The sequence below is a fragment of the Gadus morhua genome, chromosome 22 (genome assembly GCF_902167405.1).
Source record: "Gadus morhua chromosome 22, gadMor3.0, whole genome shotgun sequence".
In the NCBI taxonomy this organism is placed as follows: Eukaryota; Metazoa; Chordata; class Actinopteri; order Gadiformes; family Gadidae; genus Gadus; species Gadus morhua.
In genome coordinates, this window is record NC_044069.1 from 20,221,882 (window position 1) to 20,247,795 (window position 25,914).

A 25,914-nucleotide genomic window follows, 5' to 3' on the forward strand; every position below is an offset into this window, starting at 1 on the left:
TGTCCCCCGCTCTCTTTCTAGCTCCCTCTCTCGTCCTCTGCCTCTCTCTCTTTTTTCCCTCTCGCTCGCCCCCTCTCCCTACTTTGCTCTCTCTCCCTCTCTATCATACTCTTTCTCTCTCTCTCTCCCCCCCTCTCTCGCTCTACCTCTCCCCCTTCCCCCCTCTCTCTCTCTCTCCCCCCCCCCCCCCCCCCTCTCTCTCTCTCTCTCCCCCTCCCCCCTTCTGTCTCTCTCTCTCCACCCCCCCCCCCCCCCCCCCCCCCCCCCTCTCTCTCTCTCGGAAAACCTACATGGCACCTTCAGGATCATTTATTCATCTGCTTCGATTGGATATAGGTTAATGAAAAACACAAGGTGCAATTACATGGTTGTCGTAGTTGGGTGAAAGTATGATGTCACACCCGAGGGCGCATCGCATTATTTCCCCCCCCCCCATCTCCCGTACATTAAATCAGTGCTTCCTGTCTCTGATTATGGGGTCACAACCCTCTTAACAGCCTGAACCAACAAGACAAGGACATGTGTGAGTGTGCGTGCGGGTGAGGGGTTCACGCTCCGTTCAGCACACACATGCACACACACAAGCACACACACTCATTCCCCTACACGCTATGCTGAATGTGTGAGCAGCAAAACCCCGCCTGCGTCCCTCCATGACAGAATGCTCTCCGGCGTGTCCCCGGCGGACGAGGCCAGTCCATTTACCCAGCGGCTTCCCACCCCCCTCCCCCCGCAAACCTCTTCCGGAGACGGTGAAGTGTGATACACACATTAGCTCCTTTTTGGTCTTTCTTCGTTCTGCTCCCCCCCCCGTCCCCGCGGGCTGAGACCTCAGGCGACGGGGGGCGTGGCGGCGTCATGCCCGCCGTTCAGATCGTTTCCCGCGTGGGGGCGGGGCCGTCCACAACCAACCGGGGGCCCTGGAGTCACATGACGGGGCGTCAACCTTTCCAAGGGGCGTCGCCACTGCCGGGTTCATTTATTTCTGTCTAAACCCCGAAGCGTCCAGTGACGCTACAGGACTTTAAATGGAGGAGATGCCCGTGTGTCTGGTTCATCCTAGGAAACAAACACAGCAAACTGTTATTGAAAGCACACAAAGATAAGGGAACAAACAGGATGAAAAGAACAAACAGCAACCAGGGCAGTGCTTCAGAATTGGTTAAAGACGTTGGCACAAATCGATGGAGTGCTCCACTCCCACACGGGGGAACTCTGGAGGGTGTCCTACAAGGGCCCCCCGTTGGGACTCCGATGACACGGGCCCCTTCTCTGCGGAGAGCTCTTTAAGACTAATTGCAGAGGCAAGACACTGCACATAAGGGGAGGCTCATGCTCCAATAGGCACAGGGAGCCCAGGAGGATTGTGGGAGGTTATAACAGGAAGTCTAATGGGTTATGTCCTGTATGTGTTTTTCATCCTGAAGGACCGTTTGCCCTAGCTGGGATTATTTTTCTTTTTTCGGGATGATTCTTTCATCTTTTTGTGTTTCCAAAAAAAAGGAACGCAAAAACACACACTTTTCTGAGGTATAAAATTGTGTATTTTTGTGAATACTGCCAGAGTATATGTAAAAGGTCAGAGTAAACTATTATGTCAAAGTTAATGTAAAATGATGAAACAAAAATGACATACCTTTAACAGTCATGGGATAATCAAAAGGAGGATTTTCTGGTGCAATCCTTGAAGCCACCTAGAAAACAAAATAAAATCGTTGGTTTGACTGTAGAGATCTCTAAATAGATGTCAGCAGTAACAATATGAAGACATATCCTTGGCTAATTTATATTTTATGGTTAATCATCTTCATAAAGGACACTTTTTAACTTAGTAATTTAATTTATTTCATTATAAAATTCTTACTTCTATTTAGCACACTTTTTTTTTTTTTTTCATTTTTAAGGAATCTAATTATCCCAAGTTGCTGGGCAGATTACGGAAAGACTACGGAAAGAGACAGAGGACAAAAAATATTGCATTGATAATTGCATTTTTTTTTTCGTTTTCGTTTTAGAGAGGGTTTAATGTCCAACTACATTAGGGGTGAAGTTAAGTGGGTGGGCTTGATTACCTTGTGGACCGGAGGTCTGTATTAACAGCTACTGCCATTCTCTCTCTCTCTGCACATCGGTCAGCTGTAGGGGAGGGGTGGCATCAGCGCCTGGGGTGGGCGGCCTCTAAGTGATCGCTATTCTCTTCACATCATATTATATACGGACAAGCAAATTGGCAAGACTTTGGGTTTAAATCATGGAGAGTTTTGTATTAAGGCGGATACTCAAGACCCAACTGGGGGTAATATATGAATGAGAAATGATCATCAGTGTGAAAATACTTGCGAAGCAAATTCACTATGCGTTCTCAGGATATTCAGTGTGAAACTATACGCCGTGGAAATCATCACATACAAAGTCACATTGGTGCCGCTGAGTGCATTGGCCGTAAAAGTCAATGTCTTCCACATTGCTTCGGATCAAAAAGGGTGTAGAATGGGGACTTTCTTCTAAATTGACATTACAGTCTGATTAGAAAGTTTCATAGCTTTTTTTGTTAGTTTAGATTATGTGTTTTTTGTATTGGTTAAATTTTTAAAACTTTTTAGAGGGAACAACAATATAAACATAATTACCGTCTTGAACACAAAAGGCTTTCTTTCAAAATGTTTATTCAGCATCAACCAAGAAGAGAACATTAAAGGGCTTACATAAGCTTAAAATGAACGTGGTTGAACAAAAACTCACGAGATTTCGGGGATCACTGATTCATTCTCCATGATACGATTGATTAACGTGGTTAAATGAATAACAGCCAGAATCAAATAATATCAAATTTAGTGTGAATTTTGCAGTTAATGTTATCGGGTTAACAGAGAGTATATGATCACCTATTTACGATGAATTAAAGGGACTGTATTAAGAGAGCAATGATTAGACAACTACTTAGGCTTTAAGAGAAGGGTAACAGCTGACACTTTCCACAGGTATTAACCATGCTTTTATAAGCCCTTTAACACTAAAGTACTATTATCTTACAAAAGGAGTAAACAGCAACACAATATGTATACATAAGGACCGTTCTTGTTATGCCTGTGTGAAGGTATAATTTACAAGTGAAACATTTCACCAAATCACCTCTTCAGGGGAAGAAAAGAAAAGAGAAAGAAAGACTGCACTTTTTCTCAGGACCTAAACTACAACATTTTAAAGGTGATCAGAGTCTTCGTTGTTCTAAGTACAGAGAGTGGTCAATTAGGTCGCAGTGACAGCTGTCTATATACATCTTATCAACAATCTCCTCATTTTGTTTACGTCTTATATAGTTATTTAGAGTTATGTCATTAACGTCATCCTTTACAGTCACATCGCTGAGAGAGAAACCTAATGTACCGAGTCATGTTACCAATCCCCAACAGCAGGTAACTTTGTCTTTGAGGAGACAAAGAAGATGGCCGACCCATTAGTTTCATTGCCAGCTGCCCAAACAGCTTTGACTCGTGGGGGGCAGGCACCGACTCCATCCACTGCTAAGTGGGGACTTTTCGTTTCATTTCTAAAAAAAGGGAGTGTCCATAAAAAAAAAAATTACTTGAGCTGGAACAGCTGCGGAGACTCAGGTGCTGGATGTATAAACAGTTCAATATCTGGAGTATGGCTGATCCCGATACACGCCCTTAGCTGCGCGTGCTGACGGGGCCTTTGTGCGGTTGTTTGCCCACTCCTCCTGGCCTGGAAAAGAGAAGGAGGAGGGAACAAACACATGTTGGATGATGACTTTAACCTGGCTTATTAGGCAATGCATTCTCTGTGTTTTCCCCCTGCTGGTTAACCTATCTTAAAGGAGCAGTGTTTTAGATTTAGTGACATCTAGCGTTGAGGTTGCATATTGTTTCCAACTAAAGACCCGCCCTCACCTCTCCCTGTCCAATGACAGAGGAGATGCTGCGGACCCCTAATACTTACCAAGTGTGTAAGTTATGTCATTGTCTACGACTACATTGAGTATCCAAGCGTCAAGGGATGAGGTCCCTTGGTAGATTTAGAAATAGTACTTAGTCATTTAGTCCATACAACTTAAGGTCATAGCTGAAAAGTTTGATAGTGATTCCACTGAAAATCTTAAAACAAGTCCTCTGTAGAGCCGTTTATCCCTTCTATGCTACGGTATAAAACATGGTGGAAGAGTTGTATATATAAGAATGTTATATTCCATGTCTGCCATGTCAGTCCTGCTCGATGACCCTGAGTTCTACACTCTGCACCTTTGAAGTGAACAAATGCAAAGGGCACATCCCTGCACAACATCTACTGCGCTTTACACCCCCCCAAACATCGCCTCTCAGATTATTGAACGCAAAACATCAAACGGCTCCTTGAAAAGAAGAAGTTTAGTCGTTCTCAGCAAAAAGGTCACAATTACCATTAGCGCATCTCACGCCGCCACGGCACTGTGAGTGTGCAAGCGCACGTATCGATGGCCTTTGTTGAAGCGCGAGCCAATACAGAACCACCCCTCCCCTCTCCTCCTCCAGCTCCATCCATCCACCCCTCAGTCTCACAAAGGTTTGGTGTTTTTCCTAATCCCGTCGTCTCCTGGTGACAGGGTTGTCCACTGGAAGCCTATAGCCAATACTGCTTAATTATACAACCTATAATTACTTTTTTCACCTTTTAACCGACCGCCGGCATTCAAGAAATAGACCGCGGTAACCATGGCGTCTCTGAAGACAGGTGTCTGTCAGCTCCATTGTTTACCTGGATGTTTTGCTTGGAACGGCCAAGCTCTCCGTCTTTAGGTTTGACTGGTTCAATGAGCGAACGCTTAGTTTCATTTATTCTTATTGTTGTCAACTTAACCTATAGGCTCCATTAGAGAAGGCAGAAGACTTTCTGTTGATTTTGACGCCCAAAAATGTGTGCTTTAAAATAAGACACAATTGAAACAGCAATCATTTAAATAAACCTTGTTAAATTAAGGATAAGCGAGGTGTGACCAGGTGATCTAACAATGAGTCTGGGACACCTTGGGATGATAATACGTTTGCACTTTTTCACCTCTCAGACTGTGTCACGTCGATGTTATTGATGAAAAAGCTACCACGTTACACATTTGACTTCCAGCAGCTCTGTATACAGGCGAATACAAAGCACCGAAACAGCCACTGAAAGCCGTCGCGTCGACCACCGCCTCTCCTCAGACGTGGGCTCCCTCAACCATCTTGCATTGCGTCTGACAGAATCGAGATACACATCCTTCCCATCCCCAATTTCAAAACTTCTTGTCCAGCATCGCTGACGAAAACGCTCTGCTGGTTCAGATGATACCTTGCCGACAGACTCCAGTTCATCAACATCAATAACTGTAAGTCTACCCCAGCCCGTCTCCTAGGGTGTGCCCCAGGGATCAATGTCCGGCCCGTTCCTGTATGCCTCCCCCTTAGTCACACTATTGCCATTGATTCTACCTACCTCTGCCTCTCACTGCGGCTCGTGCATTGGAACCGCACCGCTGGGCTACTGCGATTGCGTCATGCATGACAATATCACCCCCGGTTCCTAACAAACCACCACTGCACATCCGAATCGTACTCTTGCTGTCTCCCACACACACAGGCTTGATCAGAGATCAAGTCAACTCCTGTCCTCCAAAAGCCTCCACTGGCTCCCCATCAAAAAACCAATGCTTGGTGTCTAACCGCCTCCCGCCAGCCACAGCGCTCTGCACAGCTCCGCTCCCTCCTACCTTCACCGACCTCTGCCACCTACTCCTACACAGCGCCTCCTGATACGCAGATGCAAATCTCTTGCCACCCATCGCCAAGACCAAGCATCCTCTCCATCACGGCCCCCTCCCTCCAGATACACAGCCAGGACACTCCCTCACCGCCCCCTGCCCCTCACAATGTCCACCTTTTTCTTGATATTTAATCCTCCACGCATGACTATTTATGCCTGTTTTATGAAACCAAACAGGATATTCAAATTAAACTACTCACCATAGGATTCATACGACTCTCCACTGTGACCGTATTCATAGTAGTCCTCGGAGCTATGAAATAAGAGAATATTTACACAGTTAGTTGTTTGTTTGTTTGCCAAAATAAGAATAATACGAAGATCTGGGACGGGTAAATCGATTTCCCCTCGCATAAAATAACAGTTATAAGGAGATGACATCAGATATTTCAAATTCAGTATCAATTGATAAAACGTAAACAGCTATATTGCCACGCAACATTAAAGTGATATTCTGCCCCTCGCCGTCCTCTGTGCGCATCAGCGCCCTCGCTATGAGGGACAAAATATCGAAACAAAATCACAAAGAACAAATGTTGTCATTTGCTATGCTGCAAATGCTGCAAATATATAAATATATATAGATGCATATATATATATATATATATATATATATATATATATATATATATATATATATACATAAAAGGTCCAACGCAAACACCAGACGAGTTATAATCAGTCAAACGGGGGAGGCATCTGCGGCACTGCAAAGGCAATTTCCTTTTCCTCCCCAAAAGCTCCCACTTCCACCTCAGCTCATATGGAGATCCATACGAGATGGCAACCTTAATGAAAAAATAGCCTTAATAAAAAAATAAAAAAACGGAAAAATGGAAATACGGGAGGGGGGGAGGGGGGGGGGGGGGGGGGGGTATATTGGTGCTTTGCTTGTTGCGCAGCGGTCCGTTTTCCCGGCGCCCTCTTTCTATATTTATTTATCCTCTGGCATCCTCCTCCCCCGGTGACAGACTGACAGAACAATCCTGCCGGGGTATCATTGAGTAACACTGCTATCACTCAGCCCCGGCAATTCATCATCAGGTTTCCAGCGGGCTGACGCTGGCCGTCCCAGCTGGGTCCTTCTCTCTCTCTCTCTCTCTCTCTCTCCCCTCTCCCTCCCTCTCTCCCTCCCCCCCCCCCTCCCCCCCCCCCCCCCCCCGCCTGTCAGTCGGCCTGCTGTAGACGGCCAGGCTCCCCTCGCCCTCTTCCTCACCGGATTAGGAAAGTGTCAGCCGAGGTGGCTGTGACGGTAAGCTGCCACATGACAAAAATAGAAAATAAATATATATATATATATATATATATATACGTATATATATATATATGTAACTATAACTATAGCTATAACTATATATATATATATATATGTACGTGTGAGTGAGCAGTCCGATGGCTGAAGGTTGAATGATCAGAACTGCATCCGCTCCATGTTCACTGTTTTTCTGTGATGTCTTTCTTCTCGTCAAACTATTAAGACCACTGCTTAGCAGAAGACATATTAAGTTATACAGGAACACACAGACACACACAGACACACACACACACACACACACACACACACACACACACACACACACACAAACATACACACACATACACATCGACAAACACACACAAACACCCAGACATGGACAAATAGCTTTGTGGCTTTTTGCGTGTGGGTAAGCATACATATTTGCTGAGGTCAGGAATTCAACTTTGGAAGGAGCCTCCTCACCCCCCCGCCCTCCACGCCATATACTGTCCCTCGCCTTTGAGCAAATGAAGGCCCTCTATGGCTTCTCTGAAGACAGGCTCTTCCCCATCACGCCACCCCACGTAGGTGCAGCCACACATCTGGGGGCCATGTCATATCACGGCATATCTCAGACATCCCTCGCTGCGGGGGGGCGGGAGGAGGGAGGCGGCGGTGCTACAGTCAGAAGCATGTTTTAGCATGTCAGGTTGTGTACACTGTGACACGACCCTTCATGATGCCAAATAATTCGATTTCACACGGCGCTCAAAACCCCGGGGGGCTCCCAGAGTAATGCTACCCTTCAGAACACACAATCAAATCTGGGGGACGTGATAGAGTGGATTCGTCTGCCACGCCAATTCATGGCTAATCTGTATAAATACATTCAGCCTCGCCCTCCTATTTGACAAACCCCACAATCCAAATCCCTAACATACAAAAACAAACCCTTAACGCTAGTTAGAACAAGGTCTCGCAAACCCTTCTGTTAAACCATCAAATATATCCTCACCAACATCTTATGCTATTCGTCTAACAGAAACTACGAGCGAAGGTTGATATATATATTTTTTTACATACATTTCCCTGCATGATCAAGAAAAAGTCAAGAGTGACGGCAGCCTCCTGCTAAGGCTGACAGCCGCGTGCTACTACCCATTCTCTGTGCTAACCAGAAGGCTGCAACAAAAGCTGTCAGGAACTTCTAATTCCAGGGGCCATGACGTTTCATCAATATCCGTCCATCGACGCCACTGTGTTCCTCGGCACTCGTAACCCCAGTTGGTCTGCGTCGGTGATGCCGCCCTCCTGACAACCCAGGGTTGAATCCCTGGCACGTGTCAGCGCGATGTCAACACATCTACGCTTAATGTGGCGCCTTCCGAACACATTTGGGGGAGTTGTGAACGCGCCTATTAAGTATTACAAGAGATGTGTTTACGTTCAACGAAGGAGGCCGCTACAGGAGTCTGAACAGACGGTAAAGTATAGAAATAAATCAATAACTCACAATGAGAGTAAAGGAATAAATATGTTCTGACTTAATACCAATTTTAGAGCTACATATCAACAAACAGTGGTTTTATTATTTCTAATTTGTTCACCCCCCCGCGTTAAAAACACACTCACGGTACACTGTTGTTGATGTAATCCTTCAAGTTATACTTTTAGCTGAACATAAAGGTCCTCCGTGGCTGACACAGCAGGCACGAGGCCTTGAAGCAAACCAGGTTTGATTCCCACCTGGGCACCCATGCTACATTTCACGCCCCCTCTTCTCCAAACCACTTTCCTGTCTCACTTCACAGTCCATAACAGCACAAAGCCTTAAAATTATGTTTCTTAAAATTAAGTATTACCCTATCTATTCAGATTATTCATATTTCTTACACACTTGCAGACCCTCATGCAAATGTGTTAAAAAATAAATAAATAAAAAGGTTTTAGGTTGTGATATGAATTGGTTAGGAAAACAGGAAAATCCGAGATGAGGCCGACTATCTATATATATTACATGAGAATCATCAGATAAGAGTGCCACGTGTGTGTGTGTGTGTGTGTGTGTGTGTGTGTGTGTGTGTGTGTGTGTGTGTGTGTGTGTGTGTGTGTGTGTGTGTGTGTGTGTGTGTGTGTGTGTGTGTGTGTGTGTGTGCGTTAAGTGAGATGTTGGTGTAGAAGCTCAGAGGATGCATTGGCCCTGTCAGAGGTGTGAAAAGGCTTTGACTTTCTAAATAGGTCAGCTGAGTTTTGATTTGACCTTCATTAGTGTGAGGCGTCCGCTGCTCTGCGGTGCCCCCCAGTGCCCACCAGGCCAAAGACGAGGGGGAGGGGAGGAGGAGCAAAAAGAAATGGGAGAAATAAAGACTCCTGGCCCGGACGCTCAAACGTGCACGGTGCTACATGCCACGGGTCACGTGACCAGAGTCCACCAATCAGGACACTTCACCCTGAGTCCTTAACCGTTGCTGCAGGTGTGCGATGCTATTCTGCCCCCCCCCCCCCCCACACACACACACCGATCCAATGCTAAGAACTGGGTCCTGTTTGGAGTTTTGATGGCGCCATTTTGGAAGGGGGTGTGGGGGGCCGGGTTGAAACAGATGGCTGTGTTTAATCTGAGCGATGTAGTACACGTCCCTGGTTCCCTGGTGGTCTGTGTTATCTGAGATCGGCCATTATTCTTCCAGTCCGCCAGCATGATGAATTCAAACCAAACCAGTAGGGCATTTAGAGAGATGGATCGGAGACACCAGCGCCCTGACCTGATATAGCACAGACAGACAGACTGACTGAGAGAGAGACAGAGAGAGAGAGAGAGAGAGAGAGACTATGAAAGAGAGAGCGAGAGTGACAAAGAGAGCGAGAGAGAGAGAGAGAGAGAGAGAGAGAGAGAGAGAGAGAGAGACATGGGAGAGAGAGAGAGCGCGAGGGAGAGAGACATAGGGAGGGAGAGCGCGAGAGAGAGCGCGAGAGAGAGAGAGAGAGTGAGAGAGAGAGACATATGGAGAGAGAGAGAGAGAGAGAGAGAGAGAGAGAGAGAGAGAGAGAGAGAGAGAGAGAGAGAGAGAGAGAGAGAGAGAGAGAGAGCGAGAGAGAGACATATGGAGAGAGAGAGAGCGAGAGAGAGAGAGCGAGAGAGAGAGAGCGAGAGAGAGACATATGGAGAGAGAGAGAGAGAGAGAGAGAGAGAGAGAGAGAGAGAGAGAGAGAGAGAGAGAGAGAGAGAGAGAGAGAGAGAGAGAGAGAGAGAGAGAGAAAGAGAGAGAGAGCGAGCTTCAGGTTCCCAGGCCCAGTTTGCTAATGTTTTCATAGGGGGTAACCTATCCCAAAGGACACAAATTGTCGCCAGAAATGAAATGCTCTGATTGCTACAGCCAACTCCCTGCCACTGTCCTCACTAGACAAAGGAAGGGAATGAGAGAAATTGAATTTATAAAAGAATTAACAGAGCACAGGCACATTTTACAGCATACTATGCAATAAAAACTGTCCACCTGTGCACTGGACCCCTTCCCTTCAGCCCTGCTGAAGACCAACATCTCTGCTGTCCCTCCACTCATCACCAAGATCATAAACCACTCCCTCCTGGCTGGCCATATCCCGCCTGCATTAAAAATTACTGTTGTCAGACCACTAGTGAAAAAACCCACCCTGGATCCAGAAGTTCTCTCCAACTAAAGGCCCATTTCCAATCTTCCGTTCCTGTCAAAGGCTTTGGAGAAAACAGTTGCAGCACAACTTCAGGATCATCTCATACAAAATAATCAGTTTGAGAAATTTCAGTCTGGTTTCTGCCCTGCCCTAGTACAGAAACTGCTTTGGTCAGGGTCACCAACGACCTCCTGATGGCAGCAGACACCGGTTCCCCATCACTTCTCATCCTCTTGGATTTAACAGCCGCTTTTGACACACACTTGTCGACCACAATATCCTCCTCCACCACCTGCAATACACCGTTGGACTCACAAGAAATACACACAACTGGTTCACCTCTTACCTCACCGGCAGAATCGAGCACGTCGCCCTGGGCAAAGCAAAATCACTCACCCACAGTGTCACCTGCGGTGTCCCCCAGGGCGACGTGTTGGGCCCCACCCTTTTCTCCATTAGTGTCAAGGGCAGCGTCATCAGCAGGCATGGGTTATCTTATCATTGCTATGCTGATGACACACAGCTGTACCTCAGAACCAGCCCCACTTCTTCTTGCCCCCTGCCAACATCCACACTGACCACCTGCCTGGAGGAGATAGAGGCGTGGATGAAGCTCATCTTTCTTCAATTAAACAACTCTACAACAGAAGCCATCCTCATCAGCACACCACATCAGCTCCGCTCCTCCAACGTCACCAATATCACTTTATCTGGCCAAAACATTCCCCCTTCCACATCTGTCACCAACCTGGGTGTTCAAATGGACCAGCAACTGAACTATGACACCCACATCAATCACCTCTGCGAGACCGCATTCTACCACCTCAAAAACATTGCCAAACTCCGGCCTACACTCACCCAGGCAGATACAGAGAGACTCGTCTACGCCTTTGTCTCCTCCAGGTTGGATTAATTATAAAACTTTTTTTTTTATAAAACTCATAAAATAATTTGGGTCGCACATAAATTTACAGGGTCGGTCGGAAACCGGAACCAAACAAAAAAATTTTTTAGGCCTTACTGCAATGCACTCCTCATCGGGATCTCTGGCAAGAGCATCCAGAAGCTCCAGTACATACACAACAGCGCTGCCAGGATCCTGATGAGGGTGCGCAAATATGAACACATCAACCCCATCCTCAAATCCCTTCACTGGCTCCCAGTCACATTCAGAATTGAATACAGGGTCTCCCTCCTCAGCCACCAGTACATTTACGGACATAACCCCCCCCATACCTCCAGGAGCTCCTCATCCCCCAGACCACCTCTCTGCATCAGCAGACACCCTCAGACCACCTAAGACCAAGCTCCGCACCATAGGCGATCGGACTTTCTCCGCTGCTGCACCAAGACTATGGAACGCCCTCCCTGACCACCTGAAGGCCCCACAGACTACAGCTGTTTTTAAACGAAACCTTAAGACTTATCTTTTTAAAAAAGCCTTTTCTAATTTCTCTTTTACTGTATATGTATTATATGTTTTAACAACCCTTTTTTCTCTCTTAAACTGTAGCACTTTGAGATTTTTGAATGTAAAGTGCGCTACAAATAAAAATGTATATAATCATTATTAAAAAAATAAGCACATATTATGGCTTGAAATTGAAACTGTCCTCTGGGATACCCAAGGCCGACTTCGCTACATGGTGGCTGATTGTGAAGCTCCCCCAGTCCAACCTCTGCCTACCTGTGGTAACTCTTACTCTTCTTATTTCACAGGTGAAACAAATCTATTGTATACTTCTCCAGTCCAAAAATGGAACTTGACATCTATCAGACTCCAGCCTCAAGCGACACATATTGAGGCAAACTACGACCCAAAAAAAACGGTGTCCTGGTTTTGCGGCATAGCACTGCCAGAACTCACGAACCAAAAATGACTGCGTGCACTGCCCGCACAACTAACCAACCGTGCACAGTAATTACTATTGCGAGCGCTTTTACTGCACTCGAGAGCGGTATTTCTGTCCTCGCGAGAGCAGTAATAAAGCCTGTGAGGAGAAAATCAATAATTGAGCGCACACATGAAGTGAAGCAGCACGCTCCCCCTTGTGGACAGAGGCTGTCTTCGTTCTCCTGCTGCTCGCTGATTTTCTTTCTGCTCGCACAAAGGTTCTCTTTTTGGGACTTAGTGGGCGGAGCCAGCCATGGCCATCATATCCCAGAATGTGATTGGCTACTCTAACCCATCATAGTTAGACATTTATTCCCCGAAATATAGATGTTGAAACTCCTCATTAAAAGTATTTCCACAGAAAACGCTCACACAGACATACACACATATACAAACACACACACACACACACACACACACACACACACACACACACACACACACACACACACACACACACACACACACACACACACACACACACACACACACACACACACACACACACAAACACACACACACACATCACATCACTTTATTGTGACGTCTTAGTACAATTTCACATCAGTAAAAAAGTGTCCTGAGTTCGGTTTAAAACAAAAAAAATCGGAATGATTGTCTCATTTTAGACCGCAAAAGGCATATATTATGATGTTAAAGATCATAGAGGAAGTGTTTCAAACAAAAATAACACTATTTGGGGTTCACTGGCACTTTAAGTCCTTTCAACAGAGTACATATTCTGTACCTCCGCACCATTTCAGATCTGACCTTTAAAGCTGCCCCACCGCTGTCCACCTCTCTCGCTCTCCCTTTTATTTTATTTTCCACGGAGGCGCTTCGGGACCTTGAGGACAATGTAGCGGTCCCTCTGCGAGGAGGAGAGAGGGACGCTTCACCGCCTCGCTGTCTCTCAGGTGTCAAACATAAAATAACCAACCGCTCCAAAGGCGGCCACCGCCATCAACGCCGCCATCACCATCGTCATCATCGCCCTTCTTCGTCATCGCCCTCAGACTGACCTTCTCGCGGGCCGGTGTCCGGGCCTGGCCGGGCCGGTCCCAAACGCCTGTCCTCCCTCTCCCCTCCCCTATGAGGGATTAGCCCTGTCTCTCCCTCTCCCTCCCTCTCTCCCTGCTCATACAAATGAGCACCAGTCTGCGCTGCAATCTCCTTGACCTTACACACCGCGCACGGCCTCCTGAGATGATGTCACTCTCCACTCTCTCTCATAGTTCGTTAGTCCCTCCTCGTTGGAATGCTTCGTTTGCTCCCAGTTTTTGGGGTTTCGTAGCTAAATATTTTTCTGTTCTTTCAAGAAAGCCCTGCGTTCTCATTGAATGTTCAATATCCTTTTTATAGTTAAATCTTGTCCTCATATTCAATATTGTCCCATTGTTGGTGTGTTTGTTCATTCTTTTTTCAAAATGCGTCAGCACCTGATGATTTATATCGTCATGCGACACAATACGGATTTCTTGTGTGTCAGATTTTGTTGAAATGAATTAATAGGCACATAAAGTCTGAACTTTGGTGCAGTATTACATCCTGTTTAAAGTGCAGCAGCGTTTCAGAAAGCCCCAGTCCTCCCTCACAACTAATGGCGGGGCCCTCGCTCCTGCCTTCGGGCTCCCTAGGCTGATATCATGATAGAGAGCGAGAGGCAGAGAGAGAGAGAGAGAGAGAGATACAGAGAGAGAGAGATAGAGAGAGAGAGAGAGAGAGAGAGAGAGAGAGAGAGAGAGAGAGAGAGAGAGAGAGAGAGAGAGAGAGAGAGAGAGAGACACACGCACAAACAGAGTGCGAGAGAAACAAAGAGAGAGAGAGAGAGAGAGAGAGAGAGAGAGATAGAGAGAGAGACGCACACACACACACACACACACACACACACACACACACACACACACACACACACACACACACACACACACACACACACACACACACACACACACACGCACACACACAGAGTGCGAGAGTAAGAAAGAGAGAGGTAGAGAGAGGGCGTGCGAAAGAGCGAGAGAGAGAGAGACAGAGAGAGAGATGGATGGTAAATTGCTTTGCTTGTTATCCTCCAGCTAGTGAAATTCTGCCACACAGTCAGAGCTCAGATGGGTGATTCTGAGCTGCTCTAGGCAGCCCCAGCATTGTTAGGGGCTGACTTGTCCGTGTTTAGCCTGCCCTTCACTCTGCTTCCCCGGGTACCCGGGTATACCCGCTCCAGCTGGGCTCTCCATGACCACCACCACTACCTTTCGGCTCAAGGCAGCGAGATAAGAAGACGACGAACAAAGCAAAAAGAGAGAGCTTTGTCCGTTCCTCTTGTATTATAATGGCTAAAAAAAATCAGCATTATACCCGCTGTCATTTAACCACTGACAGTAATTCTGTATTTTTACAACAAATGTATTCTGTTGACGATCACCATGGACACTATGTAATTGCATTAAAAAACGCACAATGTTTACTTTTGTACCTCCTTTGGGTACAAAGCCCTTTACATAATCCACATTATACTACGGCTCCACAAAATAAGATGTCAACTAACTGACAGCAGTCAGCCCAATTTCTGCAAGGTCTTGCGAGGCGTGAAAAACAAGCCTCAGCGCAGAGGAGTAATCCTACTGTACAGGGCGTCATAGAGCACCTTCTGGCACACCAACAGCAGTGGCATCCAACAAACCCTTATACTGTACCCAAGCCATGACTTAATGAAATAATGTTATCAATTGTGATTTATTGTTGTTTCCCCATCCCAATTTTTTTTAACATTTAAATATTTAAAATATGCAAAATAACTAATAATACAAAACAAACATGTGTAATATGTGTGTAAAATGTAATTTAAAAAGTCCTGACAACAACCAAATTATAATTGTAATCATAGCTATAATAACAATATGCATATTTGAGCTCTATAATGTGAGACATAAGAGAGAAAACAGTGAACCAGTGGTCTCGGGGGGCTGGGACTCTGATGTCTGCCCCCCATTAGTTCCCTGGTCCCCGGCCAGATAACAGATACGAATAATCTCTTTGTGTCTTCCTAGCCTCCAGCTTTTCCATGACAGACTCCATTTTTCTTCCTCCCCGAGCTTCACGATTATTCACCAGACTGCTTTTAAAACAAATAGCCGTGGATACCCTGGGCCAGGTCCCCCACCACCACCACCACCACCACCACCACCTCCACCACCTCCTCCACCATCTCCACCAGCACCACTGTCATCTTTCAACCAGCTAAACATCGCAACTCAAGTCATAGACCTCAGAGTCTGGTGGGAGAGATTATAAGACACAGAGCATGGATACATATATATATATATATATATATATATATATATATATATATATATATATAGAGAGAGAGAGAGAGAGAGAGAGAGAGAGAGAGAGAGAGAGAGAGAGAGAGAGAGAGAGAGAGAGGAAGGGAGGGTGAGAAGCCAAAGAGTATCTAAAAGATGAGAATGCATGAGGAACAAACCAGAGCAGCGTGACAGATATTACCATCGGCCATCAAAGAAAACATCGACCATCTTGATCACAAAAGTCAAAAGACAGAATAATCTGTGCTCTTTCATGTGTGTGTGTGTGTGTGTGTGCGTCTTTGCATGTGGGTGTGTGTGCGTGTATGTGTGTGATTTTGCATGTGTCTCTAATGCTATTCCATGTTTGACATCTTAAGTATAACAATCATTGCTCCGTTGTTCAGCCGGGCAAAAATAGGAGTCAAAACAAGGCGTGGGAGGAATAGGAATGTACACTAGATGATACACAAGACAACCCGAGCACAGCCCAGTCTTCTTTGACATGAGCAAGGCGATAGCTCTTTATACGTGAACCAAAATCAATATACCATCCTTCCTAAACGGAGCCATATACTACAATTTGAACCAAATGTATTCATTTTTCTGACGTGTTTTGGAATTCCAATGCATGAAACAGGAGAGGGAGGGTTTCGAATGATGAAACTGGATTTTAATTTTGATTCATTGTGATTAATCTACACTTGAATGTTTTGTTGCTATGTCTATGCTATTTATACAACCCCTCCGGAAAGATCTCTTGCAAACTTTTGAAGTGTATTCCTGGTTAAACGTGGTGCCTATTCTTTATTTAAATTAAATTCTCAAATAAATCCTGATTGATTTACTAAATTCTCTTTATTAGTGGTATCCTCATATTCTTAAATTCCTGGTAAAAAAAATAATTATAGATATAGGATTTTTTTTTTTCCCTCTACGACGACTCACTCATGCTCTATTAAAACAATTAGAAAGGCTACACGAACATGGTTTCCTTCGGCTCGAATGGCGTGCAACTAATGGCAGGCAATTAGCCCAGACGGGCTGTGGCGCTCCCGCTCCACTCACTTCTGTCCTTGATTACTGTAGTTGTTGTCGTAGGATTCATAGCCCTGGTCATCGTAAGCCGTTCCGTAGCCGTCGTCGTATTCCTAAAGGAGAAGGGAAGAAACACAGCCCCGGTCAGCGACTCATTTCACGACAGCCAATCAGAAACAGCCGAGACCAACAGCAGCCCCTCTACGTCAAAAGGGCTCGCTACGGCCCGGTCGATGCGGAGGACGGAGTGATGCGAAAGGCTGACGCTTTCATCGCCGCCGCGAAAGGAGGGGGAGGCCCGCAACATCTGTTTGCGCGCCAGCTATCTTCATCCTCGCCCTATGCTGCCCCCCCCCCCCCCCCACCCCGCCCCTGCCTAGAGCTACATCAAAGGGAAACAGTGGCACACTCGTCCTCATTTGGGATAAATGGGACTTATGTTCCACAAAAGACGCAGACCCCTCGCGACACATCGCTCATCCCCCCGCACGCTCCTCGGCTAATTCCATCTGGCCCCGATTTGCACGCTCAGAATGAATTTCTGTACGTTTGAACAGCAGAAGAAAATACTCATCACAGCCGTGTTATTATTAAGGCTCTAATGCTTGATTGGAAACCCGTATTTGCCAAGTGGCAGTATTGGAGTTTGGCCTTTTATCTATAATCCTCTTGAAAAACCAACAGCATGTGTTAGAACTATGTGAAGTTCATCAAAGCGTCATCTTAAAAGCCTCTTGTTGTTTCTATGGACTGTTTAGGATTTGGTGTTTTTTCCTCTTTTGGTGTTTGAGAGTTCTCATATAGGATGTATTGGTTTGTTAATATTTTTTTACTTTGATTGAAAACCAGTGTAAATAAATTTGACATTTTCATGCTTGTAAAAATGTGAGGGCTCAACCTTTTAAAACTTGCATTCATTCACTCCTTCAGTCAGGCGGCTATTTTAGGCTTCATAAGTGTCCTGGTTGTATTCATGGTTTGGAAAACTATTGAAATAGCTTACAGACGTCACAGCACTTTATGTTGACTTAATTTTGGTAACAGTGTCCCACCAGTTGGCCCACATCCCTAAAGGAAATGTTGTCCAGTTCGTTTGCCTTGGGAACATTTTTGGCTGTTGGTTTGTATTTAGACATGCGTGTTCATGTCCAAAATCGAACACGTGTGAACTTAGCAATTAATATTCATGACTACCTCCCATTTTTCTGATGCATATTTATGACTTCATGTTATAGCCCGATGACTGATTTGATAGACGAATCAAATTAACTTCATTGAATATTTATGGCAATATTAATAAACTGAAAAGGTCTAGGAAGCTGTGCACTGTTTCAAAGTGTGCCATGGATCAAGGATTTTTACATGGGAAATATTGAAACAAATGTGTGATCACAGAGGGATTATTCAATTGAGGTTCATCTGATGGTCTGAGCCATGATCAGTATGAGTGTATAAGTACTGCTTTAGAGCAGTACTCAGATACTTTGAGCTGCTCGGTAGTCGGGCCATTTGAGGTTGTTAATTCTTGCCACACAAATGCAATTCTTACTCCAATTTTGATGGTATGATTGGATTGTTAACAGTTGCTTTAGGTAGGAGCGTCTGCTAAAGGAACAGAATATTAATATCAATTTAAATGTAAATATAATGATGATCAGTTACTATCTTAGAACCAGTTTATCTAAATAGCTTCAGTTCAAGGGACAGCGATGCGTTGTACGGTGAACGTAACATTGCTGTTTCTGTTTGTTATTGTATCTAACCAAGACTCGCTCAACCTGCAGATTTCAGAATTCTCTTTGAGTGAGACTTGTTTTGACACAGAACTGGATCAAGCGAAAAGGTGAAAAGAAAAATCTATTTCTCTGTAGGGATCCTTTCCATAATGTTAGAGTATAATCTGAGCTGGCTAGTGGCAAGAACAATCACTTTTAGAGGACATACATTCAAGGGGCGCTATTGCCCTAAAGGATTACATTGCAGCCCATTTGGCAGATTATGGCTGCAGCATTCTGGCTAAATATTCTACCAATTTCAAATAGTGTTGTCCACATCTGTCCCTTGAACACCAAACGATGGGCAAATAGAGTCCAGGTTGAAAATTCCAACAAGTTTCTGTTTAACAAGTATTAAACACGGCTGGGATGCAGGCATTGTTATTGAAACTGCTCTGTTGCTGCCAGAATTGAGCTTCAAGTCCAACACATGTCTTGTGAATATCTATGTTAAACAAAGTCAAAAGCTTTCTAAAAACTTTCAAGGATGACAAATCCCGGAACAAAATTATTGAAGATAAAAACAAACATTAAAACATCGGTGAAACATTTTTATGAAATGATTTATAAAGATTCTAATTGAAGCAGCATAAAGATCTAGCAAGAATGTTATTATGGTATGACGGTTTACAATACAGTATGGGGCAGTATAGAAACAATGCACTATTGCACGCTATACTTACAAAATAAAAGCATTCATAACATAGTAGCAATTGTTATATTGATGTATTTTTAATGGTTAAATAATCCCCGGAAAAATGTCGGCAGTGCCTAACGATAATTTACAGACATAAACTTGTCTAAACAGGATTTGTGTGATGCTGGAGGACTGATTGAGAGCAGAGGCACAGAGAGGAACGAAGAGAGGGGAATGAGAGAAAAACAGAAAACAAAAAGGACAGAAGAGAGAGAGTGAGAGAGAGAGAGAATAAAAAAGAAAAAAGGGACAGAATAGGAAGAGAGAGAGATGGGCCGAGAAAGCTGGTGTCAGCCGAAAGAATTGGAATGGAGTGACAACAAAAAGGGACAACACAGAGCAACATGGAGATAGTGAAATAGAGAGAGAGAGAGAGAGAGAGAGAGAGAGAGAGAGAGAGAGAGAGAGAGAGAGAGAGAGAGAGAGAGAGAGAGGGGGAGAGCTAGACGACAGAGACAGTGCACCCCTCTCCCCCTAAGTGAGTCTTTCATTTGTATGCCAGTGGAAGGCTGAGAGGCGTGTTGTTAAAAGATAAGGGCTGCCCTCACGGGCCACAGAGGACTTAGAGAGTGGCTGGCGCTGCATGTTCCAACAGCACTATCAGAGCCGCTGGGCCGTGCTCGACATCACCGTGGTAACCGATAGGGATGCGGAGGGGCCTGGCCGGCGCCATGAGAGCACCACGGGTCCCGAGCCGCGTGCGTCTGCGTGTTTACATGCAGACCCTTCGTGTTGTCAGTGTGCGCGTCACACTGTGTTTGTCAAGGACAAAAGGCCCGAGACAGATTGAACAGAAAGCTTGTCTGTCGGTCCGTCTGGATGGATGTACGTCCATCCATCATCCGGTCAATTGATTGGTCATCACGTGTGTGGCTACGTATGTGAGGGACAATAGCTATGAGGGGGATTTCACAACAAGTCTGTCTGTCCCGCTGTCCTCTGACTGTCTGACCAATCAGCGTTGTGTTAACGTCATTTTTTAATTTAATCCCATTCAACCCAGGCGACAAACACAGCTCGAAATGCAGAACTTGGGCTTGCATTAGGCCTGAATGGGAGGCCTCCAGGCTGCCCTCTGAACAGCAACATGTTCATAGGCCATATGTACAGGCCACTCAGAGAAGCTGTTTGTATTAGACATCTTGACAGAGTCAACATTGTGTTATGGAAGCATAGATATATCTATGCTGTAATATAACATATATATATATATATATAATCTATCCCTGATAGAATACTATAAGCTATTAGCCCTTATCTGAGTAAAACTTTCCACCACAATGTATAGGTGAACTTTGACACCCCTTTACAATGATAATTATCTATGATCCATATTAATAATGAATAATGACATGATAATGTAATCATAATGAGTAAAATAATGTCTTTCTTAGTTACAACTAGTTACAATTTCCCGCCTGATTGTGAAAACATTTCCAATTCAATAAGAAACCTCAATAAGCCTCAGTAGGTCTTTTTACATCCTTATATTTGAGAACATTTTAAGCACACAGGTACTTACTTGGGTGGCAGGTAGGTAAACACCCAGAGCAATATTAGGATTACAGTGGATGCCAACAAAGCATTTGAGTGTGGCTTTCAGTTTGACTGCAGTTATCTTTTTAGTGAAGAATATTCCCCGCTATATTTAGCCTCATCAGCTCCAAGGATGACAATGAAATGAAGACTTTCAATTGCCACACGAGAAAAAGAAGCACCCTTCAGCTCAATGGACTATTCCTGGCTCTTGACGTCAGCCTGGAATCGACTGGTGTGTGTGAATGGGGGCTGCCCTTGGGTGACTGCGGCTGTCAGCCACTTACTGCAGAGGTCAGCCACAAGGTTATCAAACACACAATACTTAACCAGGATTACTCACACGCTGAGTATAATACACTCCTACATGTATGGAGCACACCAGACACTCGCTCTTAGCCAAAGGGATGCCCCCACCACCACTGAAATAGATTCATGCAGATGTACGCTCTTCCATGAGCTATGACACACGCAACCATTTCAACCAGCCTCCCTCAATCACTCTATAATATGTATTTGGTTCAAGCAAACAAGTCTTATTGTTAAAACGTCCTCCTCTGCGTCATCATTGGAAAATAATACAGAGTCTTAGACAAGGATCACAAGATTAAACTAACTCCTCTCCAATTAGATTGAGTACAGGTTTTAAAGAGCCCTTAATGCCCCTAACGAATGACAGGAAATTTGATTTGTCTGCTTAATGCATCATAGTGCTTATTCAGGTCTGAATGGGCCGTGCCCAGACTGAACCAGTGAATAATAACATTTATGTGATTTTGTTTGGCAACAATTAGACTCAGTATAATTTAATACTGATGATGACACTGGGAAGAATAGATTTGATAGGACTGGATTAGTGAGATTCTAGCCGTCAGCTCGAGATACCCCTGTATTTCAGACATTGAAACACATGGATGGAAACAGCATAAAATAGCCCCCATCTCAAATCTAAACTGATGCTCAATAGAGATACTGTGCTGAAACAGGAGCCAAGCACAACTGATATCCCAGCCAGGAAGAGGCCAGAGAGGCAGAGACCAGCCAGAGACTCACCAGACAAAGACGAGCAAGACAGAGATCAGCCAGAGACCAACCAGAGACCAACCAGAAACCAACCAGAGACCAGCCAGACTGAGACCAGCCAGAGACTAACTAGAAACCAACCAGAGACCAGCCAGAAAGAAACCTACCCGGAAGAGACCAACCAAACAGAGGCTAACCAGACAAAGACCAACCAGAAAGAGACCAACCAGAGACCAACCAGACAGAGACCAACCAGAGACCAACCAGAGACCAACCAGACAGAGACCAACCAGAGACCAACCAGAGACCAACCAGACAGAGACCAACCAGAGACCAACCAGAGACCAACCAGACAGAGACCAACCAGAGACCAACCAGACAGAGACCAACCAGACAGAGACAAACAAGAGACCAACCAGAGACCAACCAGACAGAGACCAACCAAAGTCCAACCAGAGACCAACCAGAGACCAACCAGGGGCCAACCAGAGACCAACCAGAGACCAACCAGACAGAGACCAAACAGAGACCAACCAGACAGAGACCAACCAGGGGCCAACCAGAGACCAACCAGACAGAGACCAACCAGAGACAAACAAGAGACCAACCAGAGACCAACCAGACAGAGACCAACCAAAGTCCAACCAGAGACCAACCAGAGAACAACCAGGGGCCAACCAGAGACCAACCAGAGACCAACCAGACAGAGACCAACCAGGGGCCAACCAGAGACCAACCAGACAGAGACCAACCAGAGACAAACAAGAGACCAACCAGAGACCAACCAGACAGAGACCAACCAAAGTCCAACCAGAGACCAACCAGAGAACAACCAGGGGCCAACCAGAGACCAACCAGAGACCAACCAGGGGCCGACCAGAGAACAACCAGGGGCCAACCAGAGAACAACCAGAGACCAAGCAGAGACCAAGCAGAGAACACGCTCAGAGAGAACAATGCGACCAGCTGGGGGCTAAATGGTGAGATGGTGTGGAGGCAAAAAGCATGAGTGCAAAAAACGCTTCGCTGATGAAGACAAGAGGGCCTATTTGTAAATACCTGACGGGGAACACTCGTCATGGAGAGCGGGGGCATTGAGACAACAGCACGAGCTGCTCTTTCGGCGCCTAATTCACTGCGATGTGTGAATAGATTTATCATCTGGCAGATGCTAGGGGTCTCCTCTTTGTGTCACGCGGATACACCAGGGCAGGTGTTGTGGGGGGAGGGAGCTGGGTGCAGTTTACAATGGTGACAAGGATGGGAAACAGCTGGTCCTGGAGTCATTTTATATGACCTCTACGCATTTGGATTTGCCAACCTTTTGAATAAACCTGTCAGATGGCGTTAGGTGCGGGCCGCCGGGGCAATTTTCCAATGCTGGCCCACCTCTTCTCACCCGCTACCTGCTAAATATGCTAGGACGATGCCAGTAACCCTGCCAGGGGAACTCACTCTGACAGACTCCACTGTGGCAGCCCGGTCTTGGCAAATGCACCACCCTTCTGATTTTTCAACCTTAATATAGCTGTGGTTTTTTTTTTTGGACGTTCTGCAGGTGAACTACAATGTCAAAACATATTGAGTTGGAGGAACAAATCCAATGTTTTTCTAGAATAAAAAAATAAAATGTGTGCTATTGGAAAAACGTTACAACAACATAATAACTAAAACATAGACTTCTGGGACGGCCATAAAGATCCAATCAGAAACATGGGACTTGCAATGACCCTTGTTTGACCACACGGGGTGCTGTCCATAGGGCTTCATTTATTTATCTCTTTAACTACATTTTATAAGAAAATGTCTCGCAGGCAAACACATCAGTGTGGTGTGTCCACAAGCAAGTGAAGCGACGCTATGGAGGTTTGTATATTTTACACCCTCCTACTGCCTCTACTCACATATTCGCCGTAGGTTTCCTGGACTATGGGAGGTGCCGGTCGGTATCCTGCCGGTGGGGGTGCGCCTCGCGCTCTCTGCGCCGGCACGCCCCTTCCTCGGGAAGAAGGTAACCGGGTCGGAAGAGCACCTCGGGGCACGGCTCCGCGGGGTACCGCCGCATGCAGGGGGGGCACTCCACCTCTACTCCTGCAGAGGAAGTAGGAGAAGAAGAAGAAGGAGAAGGAGGAGGGAGATTATGAGAAGAAGATGAAGAAGAGGAGGAGGGTGAAGAGGAAGAAGAAGATGAGGAAGAAGAAGAAGGAGGAGGAGGATTATGAGAAGAAGATGAAGAAGAGGAAGAGGAAGAAGATGAAGAAGAACAAGAACAAGAACAAGCAGAAGAAGGAGGAGGAGGAGGAATATGAGAAGAAGAGGAAGAAGAAGAAGAAGAAGAAGAAGAAGAAGGAGGATGAGGAATATGAGAAGAAGAGGAAGAAGAAGAAGGAGGATGAGGAATATGAGAAGAAGAGGAAGAAGAAGAAGGAGGATGAGAAATATGAGAAGAAGAGGAAGAAGAAGAAGAAGGAGGATGATGAGGAATATGAGAAGAAGAGGAAGAAGAAGAAGGAGGATGAGGAATATGAGAAGAAGAAGAAGAAGAAGAAGAAGAAGAAGAAGAAGAAGAAGAAGAAGAAGAAGAAGAAGAAGAAGAAGAAGAAGAAGAAGAAGAAGAAGAAGAAGGATTATGAGCAGAGGAAGAGGAAGAAGCAGAAGGAGACGACAAATAAGATGGGGATGGGGGAACAAATAGCAAGGTGGTATTTTCAGATGAAAGACGACTGGATACCCACATCACACAATAAACGTGGCTGAGGCCTCGTGTTACATTCCCAGGTAACTTTCTGTGATAAATGCAAAAAATATTGGTGGGTTTGACTTTTTGTTGTGCGTATTTTTTTATTGGAGAGAATTTCTAACAGAATAACTCACCTATGATCTTGGATGGTTGATTTTTCATCTACGTGACATGCTTCCTGTTAACATGTTAACAGAGGTCCGTGGCTAAGACATGCTGACAGGACATTCTAGCGCAAACAAACGCATCGACACCTCAGCAATTTCACTAGACAAGGTTATTGCCGCCTTTCCTGTTTCAACATTGTTAACATCTCTGCCACGTGAACGTTCATTAAACAAAATTGGTGTTTAATACATCCTTATTGCGGACACTTCATCAGGCCATTCAACCGTTTTATTAGGAGTTATTTTTACTAGCTGGGGTTGAGTGTGGCCGGACACATGGGCAGCCCACAGAGATGCTGCACACAAACCAACTGCTAACCGCTATCACCGTTTATAAATACTAATAAAAGAATGTGATAAAAACTATAATTGCAAAGTCTTTGTTAGATCAGACATGATGGATGTCCATTTAGGTTGCTCCCCTCCCAGTAACAAAATGATGACAAATGTACCGTTAATTCATCTCGTCAGTATTGACACACAAATGTGCTTAAGTCTCCCACACAATGTACTCTTGCGGCCTGTAGGTCTCTGCTCCTCGTGCAGTTGTAGGACTGGAGTTACAGCGGTTCAATGACAAGGGAAGTAAAAGGAACCCCCCTTTCTCACAGGGCCCTCTGCTGCTGCTGCTGCTGCTGCTGCTGCTGCTGCTGCTGCATACTAGGGCTTTGATAAGAGGAGCGTTCCCCTCTTCAGAGAGACATCACTCTGCGACAAGGCGCAGAACAAACACACCGCGGTGACCAATGAATGTTTAGCTATTGTAGTTTTTGCGACCATTATCGTGTTTATTCATCATTTTTTATCGGGCACATGGAACATATGTAACACTCAAGATTGAGGTCAATGCAAAACAATGATACGTTTAGAACAATCTCAATTGGCCAATTGTGCCCATTTAACAAGAGCAGCAACAGTCTAGATCACTCAAATAAAATTGCCCCATTGAAGCTGTCCTGTTGTTCTTTGTTCCTAAGCTATTGAATGTCACCCATAATGCCTTTTTGACAAATAGCTTGTCAGCGGCACATTCTCAAATGTTCTGGGTGAATTCA

General features: G+C 45.3%; 1 protein-coding gene across 2 annotated transcripts in view; it reads right to left on the minus strand.

The window, feature by feature from the left end:
• Positions 1-271: 271 nt before the first annotated feature.
• khdrbs3 (KH domain containing, RNA binding, signal transduction associated 3) overlaps positions 272-25,914 on the minus strand; it is a 79,440-nt gene continuing 53,797 nt past the window's right edge. The window contains exons 6-11 of one of the 2 annotated variants that reach the window (XR_003974623.1): positions 23,857-24,043; positions 16,952-17,034; positions 5,994-6,046; positions 3,587-3,726; positions 1,637-1,694; positions 272-1,059 (exon numbers count right to left, since the gene is read on the minus strand). Coding sequence is in view for 1 of the 2 variants with exons in the window: in XM_030348014.1 (XP_030203874.1) it covers positions 3,635-3,726; positions 5,994-6,046; positions 16,952-17,034; positions 23,857-24,043 (415 nt within the window). In the remaining variant the exon portion in view is untranslated. Of the gene's footprint in view, positions 1,060-1,636; positions 1,695-2,649; positions 3,727-5,993; positions 6,047-16,951; positions 17,035-23,856; positions 24,044-25,914 lie in introns of those variants that run through there. The other variant, XM_030348014.1, reaches the window with a different exon arrangement.